An 11,097-nucleotide genomic window follows, 5' to 3' on the forward strand; every position below is an offset into this window, starting at 1 on the left:
GAACCCTCGGGCGGGAGCGCCACCGCGCTTCCCAAGTGGCGCACTATCCAGTGCGCCACCGGGCCGGCCCCACAGAGTGGCTTTTGTAGGGAAAGACTTTCTCACCTGCAGATGGGTGTGAGGGTGCAAGTTGGGCAGGGTGTAGTGGTTCTGGACCCAGTGTGGCCACAGTGGTGTAGTCTCTGTGCAGCTTTTTCAATTGAGATAAATGTTGGCAATGACTTGGGTGCTTCTGGTCTAAGCTGCAGGAATTTGTGGCAGTGATGGTGGCTGCCTAGGTTATTAAGGCAAGGGCTTTAGGATCCTCCTGTTATTGTTTTCCTCACAGACGTCAGTCTTAGCTGAGGGGATCTCTCTCGGTGTTGGATCTGACACAGCTCATAGGCAGCCACAATGGCAGTGGGGTACAGAGCACAGGTACTCAAAGTGGCTGTGGAGCGAGGTTCCTGGGTTCAGGGTCTTGCAAAACTACATAGCACCTGGACATGAGGTGCAGGTTCACTCTCCAAGGTATGAGTGTATGCAGTTCTCCCACTAAGCTGGGGTCTGTTGTTCTGAGCACACCACAGGCACAGCATTGGTATGGCTCTAGGGAAGAAGGGGTGCTCTAGAGGCTCAAGCCCTGGGGATCAGGGAACCAACAGGGCACAGTGGCAGCTTGAGCTCCAGGGAATGAGATAACCATGCAGTGGTAACTCTGGATCCTGGGATGGTGGGACATGGCAGTAGCCCAGGCTCTGTGAGGCCAGGTGCTGCAGCAGCAATGACCCAGGAATGGCAAGATGCCACTATGGCTTGGGTCCCAGGGGGCGGGGAACAGTGCAGCAATGACTCCGCTCCCCAGGGAGGCAGAGTGACTCAGCAGCTAAGACTGTGGGGGGCTAGTCCCGTTCCAGGTAGACAGGGCACTATGGCAGTTTGACCTGGAGGATGGGGTTGCACAGCTCAGCCAAGTGTCTGATTCCCAGGGACTCGAGGTATCACATTTGCTTGGCCCCATACAGCATGGCTACAAAGGTCAGCAGAGTCTCTGGATTGTTGGGGCTGGAGCTCCACATCAGCTGTACTGCTGGGAAGTGCAACTCCTCCAGTGGGTATGCCAGAGGCATGAGGTTCCTGGAGGGCAGGGCGCTGCCTCTCCTTTTGCACCAGGGGACACAACTGTTCTGTGTGCAGGAGGCCTGAATTCCCCCTGGGGGGGTGGGGGATGACAATGCCTCTGCTCTGAGGCTGGGGATGCAACTGCTGCAGTAGTTCCAGGCTCTGAAGCTCCAGGTCCCTGGGGGCAGGGCATCAGTTCAGTTTGTCCCTAAGGGATGGCACACCAGTGATTGGGATGGGAGGGTGGAGTGGCTCTGCAGTAACTTGGCCTTGGAGGGTTGGGCATATCAGCAGGTCTGCTCAGGGATGGTATGCTACCAGATGGGCATGATGCAGAGGTGGCTAAGCCTCAGGCATGGAGGGGTGCAATGGCCACTTGCCCCAGGATCAGGACACACTCTAGCAGTGGCTCCAGTTCCCAGATGGTGCAGAACAGTAGTAGCACAGGCCACAGGGGGAGCCAGGGGGAGACAGAGCGCAGGCTGACTGGGGTAGGTAAGCCTGTGAACTCCAGGGAGCTCTCCAGCTGGGCTCAGAGGCTGTGAGGAATGGAGGAGTCTACAGTAGCAAAGACTATAGATGTCAGTGATGGTGATGGAGGTGGCTTGGCATCCTCTTGCTTACCTCTTCCCTGCAGGAAGAAGTCCTTCCTGGTTCCAAACTGATCCTAACTGGGGAGATGTGGTGGTGGAAGCAAGGTGTTTCCTTCTTTTCTGTCTGTGACCATGTTGGGTTTTTGTGCTCTACTGAGTTTTTGCTGCTGTTTTGTTGTTCTCTAGTGCTCTTCTTTCATTATTTTGTTTGAAATGTAGTTGTTTATTTGTTGTTTTGGTTTTTGAGGGGTTGTGGGGAGAAGAACATTAGGAGCTTCTAGTTGTCCATTTTGCTGACATTGCTCCTAATACATTTTCAAAATTATGAGTAGAAAGAATTCCATGTTCCACATTGACTGTGCCTGGCTTATTTCATTTAATATAATTTTCTCTAAGTCCATCCATGTTGCTGTGAATGGCAGTACTTCATTATTTTTTATAGCAGAGTACTATTCCGTTGTGTAGATATACTACATTTTCCCTATCCACTCATCTAATGATGGGCATTTAGGCTGGTTCCAACTCTTGGCTATTGTCAGTAGCACTGCAAAAAGAAAGACATGTTCTCACTTATATGTGGGAGCTAATAAAAATAAATGTGCTTTGCTCAGTGGATAAATATAACCTCTACTCACCAGACCTATGGCCCCTCAGGACTGAATGAGCCAGCAGAGCCCAGGAAGGTGGTGCTGCCTCAGGGCTCTCTTCTCTGTTCCTTCTTCATCCCCTTGCCTGTCAACTCCCCTCTCTTTACTTCTAGGATAAGTATTATTCTAAAAGGTGGTAAGGATGGTGAAATAAAATATAATATGGAGTGGGGGCAGTGAGGCATAGCATACTATCCTGGCATAGAAGAGCTAACAACTGAATTAATTTACTCAAGGGCCTTATGCAAGGGCCTTTGCTATTCTGACTTGATTTGTAGGCCAATAGAAGTTCTCCTCAATAATCAACTAACTGTGTGAATGAGGTTTGTAGATGTCAGCAAACTTGTTAATCTAATCTCTTTATCTCCTTCTAGATGTAAAAATGTGAATTAATGTTAATTGGGGATCTATCTATCCAGAATCCTATCCTTATCAGGTCTTATCTTGTTTTTTACTTGTCTATTTGATAAAAATTTACAAGATGCTAAAATGGGAGGTTTGGTGGATAGAATTTGCCTTTGGAATATACAGTCCTTCAAACCTTACTTAGCAGGTCACTGCTACTTAATACAGGTGGATGATAACGTTATCTCATCTTTTTCATGAGTGCAAAGCCAGCCCCAAAAAACATTTTAAAAGCCAAGTTTGTCCCACTATTTACTACTCTTTTCTGTCACCTCTTATTGCCTCTTTTAAAAGATACTAAAGTTCTTATACAGCCTCAAAACCTGACTGTGAATGCCCCCTCCAGCTCACTTGAATGCTAATATAGCTTATGTTCCAGAAATAGCTACTGCTCCTCTCCCTCAACTTATAAATTTTCTATTCCTTTACTAGAGGTGATCTCAGGGAGATATTAAGGTATTACACTGAAAATAAGATACTTTAGCTAATTTCTGCCAAGATGGGAATGACTGACACCTCTGTAATCCTCTAAGGAGGGTGGTTGAGGAATGCATTTCTGAAAGTGGTTGCCTGTTAGCCCAAGATAAATTTCTACTCAGTGGAATTTCAAGTAAAGTGGTAAAGAGGAAAAACAAAACATAACACTTATTTAAGGGGAAGAGCCTAAGAGATGAGGTAGTAGAAAATAGAGGGACAGCCACATAGGCCACTAGCCTTGACTGGGGTTCCACTCCCATCCACACTTCCAAGCTGTTCTCAATTTTCACAATTATTTCCTTTCTCCTATTTTTGAATTCATGAATTATCTTACTCTCTTTTTTGCAGGTTTAGCAGCTTCTGTGGAAGTAAGAGAAGTGATTCTGGCTTTTGGGAAGATTTGGCTGGGGTCCCAGGCAGGTAGAGGAGGAATAACAAAACAAGAGGTGTACCTCAGTTTGTGCAGACTGCTTAAAAATTGTGTTTGTCAATCAGGCACTGAACAGGACTATATTTGAATAGAAAAGTATAGAATAGCTCTTCGCTCCTTTTTATGAAAGCAAGTGAGTGAATGTATATATAGTAGGGGTAAAATAGACCAGGTTTCAACATCTGGCAGCATACCAAAAATATGCTGTCATATATTTATGTTTACAAAAGAATTTATTAAAGAAGAGACTTTTTTATTATATACCAAAAATTTGTTTCACATTTTTTTAAATACCTTGAAATTTTCTCTCTAGGCTAATAACAGAGTCCTGCAAGAGAAGATTTTACAAGTGAACAATTTGGTGGAAGCCTTTGGCAATGCCTGCACTAATATCAATGACAATTCCAGCCGATTTGGAAAATACTTAGAAATGAAATTTACCTCTTCTGGAACTGTAGTGGGAGCACAGATTTCTGAATACCTTTTGGAAAAGTCCCGAGTTATCCACCAAGCTATGTAAGTTCCTGTCAAATATCTCCTGTTTTCTGGGAAATATAAGCAAAGATAATTCCCCTTTCTGAGTAGTAAATTGTTTCAGAAAGAGAGAGCAGAACTGTGGTTACTAGAGGCAGGAAAGTGGAAGGGAGGGGGATAGTGAGAGGTTGGTTAATGAAAACAAAACAGCTCTGTAGGAAAAATAAGTTCTACTGGTGTACAGACAAGCTAGGTATCTGTAACTAACAATAATTTACTACACATTATCAAATGTCTAGAAGAGAGGAAATTGAATGTCCTCATCACAAAGAAATGATCAAGTTTTGTAATGGTGAATATGCTAGTTACCCTGATTTGATCATCATACATTGTATATATGCATTGAAATAAAACTGTGTACCCACATATATAGGAAAAGAGGTAAATGTAAAAAATGATTTGTGCTTTAAAAAATAGTAAAATATCTTTATCATTCAACAAAATTCTGTTTATCACCTACTATGTGCGAGGTACATGATATTGGAAACAGAGATCCCTTAGCACTGTCTTACTCTCATGTATGTTACATGCAATAGAGGAATTAATAAATAACCTAAAATTCGTACTATCAGATAGAAAACCTAAGCCCATCATAAAGACCTACAGAGTAAATTAAAGCAAGTTCTGAAGTAGGACAGGATATTTTTTTACGCAAAACTAAAGTGAAATTTAATTAGAAATAACTGAGTCTTTTTTCTTATTTATTTATTTAAAAAAATTTTTAATTTTAACCTCTCAATATACTTTGTCGGTTTTCATGACGCTTTACCCGTTTTTTCTTTTAAATGCTTGCATATATAAAAATATCTTTGCATTAATTCTTTTTTTCCCATGTTTGTACACAAGGAACCAAATAAAAATTCAGGAATGGGCTTTACTGTACTGCCTTTTTTATTGCTAGCTGATATAAGTCATCAATACTATTCATAAAGTTTTGATATCAGTTTGAATGAGTTATTTTTGGCAGTTTGCAGCTAAATGACAAAATTTCTCTCCTGTCTAATGGTTCCAAAACATCTTTGTTATTCTTATGAGAAAACTATAATTACACATTGGATTTGTACTCTGGTGGCTATATCATTTTTAAAAAGTGTGTTAAGTTAGAATCTTCCATTTTTCTTATGTTGGTTTTCTGCTAAACATACTGTACATTGTTATAGTAATATGGTATGTTAAATTCACAGGAACATAAGCTCTTGTTATGTATTAGTATGTTATTATTTAATATAAATGCCTTCAAATTTGCTATCATTCATGAGTTAATCATGAATATAAGTTGCCTGGAATCCAGCTCTTGCACACAGAAAAATTACGGATCAAGGAGTATGGAAAAAATACCCTTTGATCCTTAATTCAAAATATGTAAGGAGTGATTAGTGGACAAATATGGTTTTGAATTGTGGCTCCATAGTGTTTTAGTTTACCTTGGGTAAAATGTCCAAACCTTAAAGATCCTTAGAGAATCTTGGCTCTGCAACTTACATGTGTTTGATCTGAAGCAGTTTACTTAACCTCTCTGCCCTTCAGTTTTTTATATTTAAAATGGAAATAGCATTAGTACCTATCTATCAATTAAGATATGTCTGTGTAGTATTTAGCACAATGTATAGCACATAGTAAGAACCCCATAAGTTTAAGCCATTAGCAGTAGTAATGTTGATAGTTGCGAAGACTAGAAATAACATCTAGCACAGTACCCGGAACACTGAAGATATTCAGAAAGTGGCAGCTACTATTATTGATGTGTGCCCAGTGCCCAGAACATAGTGGACATGCATATCAGTGCCTTTGCTATCCATACCTAGAGGGACCTCAGGGGTGTATACAGACATGGAGGCTTAACTGGTTCTCAAAACTACTTATTCTGCCTTCATAATTGTGTAAACCTCTCCTTCAGACCTTTGGGGAAGAACCACTCAAGAGTAACTTATTGGTGTTTAGATGGGGTCACCATGTTGCACAATGTCAAAAGGCACCAAATGTCAGTGGGGCCACCATACTGCACAATGTCAAAAGTAGAAGTGTGTTCTATGGAGCTATGTGCCAGAACACTATTCACATAGAATGCCATGTGAACAGTATCCTCTGGAGTTACACAGTGAGGCCCTGGGCTGGTAACCATAGATATAATCTCATTAATGCTTTTTGAAAGATTGCAGGATGTATTCTAAGAAATAAAATAATTAGGATTATGTTTAAGGCATCCTGTGAATTACATAAGCTTTTTTCCCAGCTGGCCCAAGGAACCATTCTAGTTTTACAATTTTATTTATTGGGGAAAAGCATTACAAGTTTCAAATTCACAATCAGGTTGAAACCCAACTCAGTTGTAATTTGAGCACAGCTACCTTATATTCTATAATGAAACAATTTTTTCAACTTTTATATGTATTTTTTTTCTTTGATTTAATTTGAATTGCATTTTTAAATTTCAGAGAGGCTTTTAGTGACCTTTGAAAATGAAAATATCAGACATGTGGTAGAAGAGTTCTTAGTAGGTACGTTTTTTGATATAGATTTAAATACTCTATATTGATCAGGGTACTGAAAAGAAAGAACAAGTTCAAAGAGTTTAACTGAGAAAACTATTTACTGAGATGGAATGGGCATCAAAGAACCAAGAATTAATGCGAAGATACCCATGGACTAACAATGGTGAGAAACCATTGTTACACCTGAGTCTCTCATAGCTGCAGCTCTCACCAGGCCCTACAGTGATGTCACCTCCCTCTGCCCTGCAGATCCAGGGGTAGCAGTGGTTTCTCACCCTCGTTAGTCACGAGCTCTTGCCTTAAAGGAATGCAGCCACTGTCAGGGAGAGAGCGAGGGGATAAATATCCCCACTTCTCTCTTCTCCCTCCTTCCACTTTCCTCCCTGTGCTCCCTACTGGCCAAACCCAAATGGAAACCGGAGAGCAAGGGAGCTCAGGTATCACAGTCTATATTGAGATTGGCCTTTGGGGTCACAGAGCAAGTAAAGAAGAAAAGAGAATGGATCTGAGGGGCAGGGAAGAACCAGAGCATATAAGTATTTTTTTAATTAACTTATTATTTATTGTAAGAGAATTGTTTCTTCTCTTTTTGCCTCTGCTCATGTTATCCCATCCCAATATCTGACCACATTTATTTATAGATTACCTTTCTAATGTTGGTACTATCTTATAATTGTGACTTAAATTATTTTCTAAATGTAGAGGACTTTAAAGAATAAAATTTTTAAAGAGGCTACTTAATTTCAAGAAGAAAATGAGCATATTGAAGATAATGCTAGATAATTCTCATAAATTTTAATTATAGCTATTTCTTCTACAGTGTTCTCCTGCTATTACTGTTCAGTTAAGCCAGCCTGAACTGCATTTCTCTCACAAATCCAGCACCTTATTAAATTCTAGGAGATGTAAACAAAGTGGCTGACATGGTCCTCTGTACTGCAGAAGAAGGGAAAATGTATTTATGGAGCAATTACTTTTTAGTTTGATTTAATCTCGTTTATATATTTTCACTTTTGTTGCCTGTGCCTTGTAGTCTTGTACAAAACTGTGTTGCCAAGTCCAATTTCATGTAGCATTTACCCTATGTTTTCTTCTAGCAGTTTCATAGTCTTAAATTCAAGTCTTTAATCCATTGAGTTGAAGTTTGTGTATTGTGAGACAGGGGTCTAGTTTCAGTCTTCTGCATGTGGATGTCCATTTTTTCCCAGCACCATTTACTGAACAGGCTGTCCTTTCCACAGTGTATTTTCTTGGAAGTTTTGTCAAAAACCCATGCATGGGTTTACTTTGGGGCACTCTCTCCTGTTCCATTGGTCTGTGTTTCTGTTTTTATGCCAGTACTGTACTGTTTTGTTTACTATTGCTTTATAATATATTTTGAAGTCTGGTAGTGTGATTCATCTAGCTTTGTTCTTTTTGTTCAAGATTCCTTTGGCTAAAAAGGATATTTTGTGGTTCGTTACAAATTTTAAGATAATTTTTTCCATTTCTGTGAAGAATGTTATTGGCATTTTGACAGGGATTACATTGAATACGTAGATTGCCTTAGATAGTATAGACATTTTGATGATCTTAATTCTTCCAACCCAAGAACATGGGGCATTTTTCCATTTATTTCTGTCTTCCTCAATTTGTTTCAGCAACGTTTGATAGCTTTCATTGTAGAGATCTTTTGCTGCCTTTGTTAAATTTATTCCTAGGTATTTCATTTTTTGGCAGCTATTGTAAATGGGCTTGCCTTCTTGATTTATTTTCAAAATATTTTGTTATTGGTGTATAGAAATGCTTTTGATTTTTGTATGTTGATTTCGTGTCCTGCAATTTCACTGAATTCATTTGTTAGTGGTCAGTTTTTTTGGTGGAGTCTTTAGGGTTTTCTATAGATATGATCATGTCACTGGCAAATAGGGATAGTTTGACTCCTTTTCCAATTGGTATGCCCTTTATTGCTTTCTCTTGCCTTATAGTTCTGGCTAGAACTTCTAGTACTATGTTGAATAAGAGTGGGGAAAGTGGACATCCTTCTCTTGCTCCAAATCTTAAAGGAAAAGCCTTCAATTTTTGTCCTTTCAGTATGATATTGGGTGTGGGTTTGCCATACATGGTCTTTATTGTGTTGAGGTATATTCCCTCTTTACCTAATTTTTGAAAGTTTTTGTCATGAATTTCTCAAACTCATTTGAATTTTATCAAATGCTTTTTCTGTGTTAATTGAAATGATCATATAGTTTTGGTGTTGATGTGATGTACCACATTTATTGTTTTGCATATGTTGAACCATCCTTGTGTCCCTGTGATGAGTCCCACTTGATCATGGTGAATGATCTATTTAATGTGGTGTTGGAATTGGTTCACTGGTATTTTGCTGAGGCTTTCTGCATCTATGTTCATTAGTGACATTGGTCTGTAGTTTTCTTTTTTAATCGTGTCCTTTTTCCAGTTTTGATATGAGGGTAATGCTTACCTCATAGAATGAGTTTGGAAGTATTTCCTCCTCTTTGATTTTTTGGAATAGTTTGAGAAGAATTGGTGTTAGTTCTTCTTTATATGTTTGGTAAAATTTGGCAGTGAAGCTGTCTTGACCAGGACTTTCTTTGTTGTAAGATTTTTATTACTGCTGCAATCTCATTACTCATTTTTCATCTGTTTAGGTTTTCTAATTCTTCACATTTAATTCTTGGTAAGTTGTATGTATCCAGGAATTTATACATTTCTTCTAGATTTTCCAGTTTCTTAGCATATAGTTGTTCATAATAGTCTCTTATGATCCTTTGTATTTCTGTGGTATCAGTTGTCTCCTTTTTCATTTCTGATTTTATTTATTGGAGTCTTCTCTCTTTCTTAGTCTAGCTAAAAGTTTATTGATTTTGTCTATCTTTTGGAAAAAAAACAACTCTGTTTCATTGATTCTCTGATAGTTTCATTTATTTCTTCTTTGATCTTTGTTATTTCTCTCCTACTAATTTTGGATTTGGTTTGTTCTTGTTTAGGTTTTTTATTTGAAGTCTTTCTTCTTTTTTGATGTAGGCATTTATTGCTATAAACTTTCCTCTTAGAACTGCTTTTGCTGTATCCCATAGGTTCTGGTATGTTGTGTTTTCATTTTCATTTCTCTCCTGGAATTTTTTAAATTTCCATTTTTATTTTTTCTTTGACCTATTCATTTTTTAGGAGAATGTAGTTTATTTTAAAAAGAATTTTCATTTATCAAAACATAATTGATTGTCCATATCTGTGAGGTACAGCATTGAATATCTATACCAGTGTGCATATGTGATGCTCAAACCAGGATAATTAATATATGCACTCTTAGGAGCATGTAGTTTAATTTCCATGTATTTGTACAGATTTTATTTTTCTTTCTGTTATTTATTTTTAGCTTTATTTTGTTATGGTTTGAAAAGATAGTTGATATGACTTTATTTTTTTTTAATTTATTGAGACTTGTTTTGTGACCTAACATATAGTCTTTTTTGGAGAATGTTCCATATGCTGCTGAGAAGAACGTGTAGCTGTTGATACACCTCTGCAGCTATTGGATGGAATGTTCTATAAATGTCTATTAGGTCCAATTGGTCTGCACTGGAGAGTATCTCTGATATTTCTTGGTTAATTGCCCAAATGATCTATGTCCATTGCTGACTGTGATTTTGAAGTCCCCAACTATGATTGTGTTGGAGTCTATCTCTCCCATTAGATCTAAATATAAATGCTTTATATATCTGGGTGCTCCAGTGTTGTGTGCATATGTATTTAGAATTGTTATATCCTCTTGTTGAATTGATCCCTTTATCATTATATAATGACTCTCTATCTTTTTTTTTTTTTTTTTTTACATTTCTTGACATAAAGTCTATCTTATCTGATGTAATAATACCTACTCCTGGCTTGTTTGGTTTCCATTTGCATGAAATATCTTTTTCTATCCAGTCACTTTCAGTCTATGTGTGTCTTCATGAGGGACATGAGTTTTTTTTAGCAGAATACTGTTGCTTCATGTTTTATAATTCATTCAGCTACTCTTTGTCTTTTAATTTGGGAATTTAATCAATTTACATTTAGAGTTATTACTGAAAGACAGGACTTGTTACTGCCATTTTGTTACTTTTTTGTGGTTGTTTTGTAGATTCCTTTTTTCCTTTTTTTTTTTTTTTTTTGTCTTACTGTCTTCCTTTGTGGTTAAGTGATTTTCTCTAGTAGTATATTTTGATTTCATACTATTTATTTTTAGTATATCCATTATAGATTTTTGTGTTATGGTTACCATGAGGCTTACAAAAAATGTTATAGTTTTAACAGATTATTTTAAACCAGTAACAATCTAACTTTTTTTTTTTTTTTTTTTTTTTTTTTTTTTTTTTTTTTAAATTATTTTTTTTTTTTTTTTTTTTTTTTTTTTTTTTTTTTTTTTTTTTTTT

General features: G+C 37.8%; 1 protein-coding gene across 1 annotated transcript in view; it reads left to right on the forward strand.

Annotated features, from left to right (window-relative positions):
- Positions 1–11,097, forward strand: part of MYO3A (myosin IIIA) — a gene marked incomplete at both ends in the record, with an annotated part of 170,671 nt that overhangs the window by 68,172 nt on the left and 91,402 nt on the right. The window contains one exon of the mRNA XM_008587797.1: positions 3,967–4,169. Coding sequence (XP_008586019.1) covers positions 3,967–4,169 — 203 coding nt within the window. The remainder of the gene's footprint in view (positions 1–3,966; positions 4,170–11,097) is intronic.

This window comes from Galeopterus variegatus, unplaced genomic scaffold (assembly GCF_000696425.1).
Source record: "Galeopterus variegatus unplaced genomic scaffold, G_variegatus-3.0.2 Scaffold4545, whole genome shotgun sequence".
NCBI lineage: Eukaryota > Metazoa > Chordata > Mammalia > Dermoptera > Cynocephalidae > Galeopterus > Galeopterus variegatus.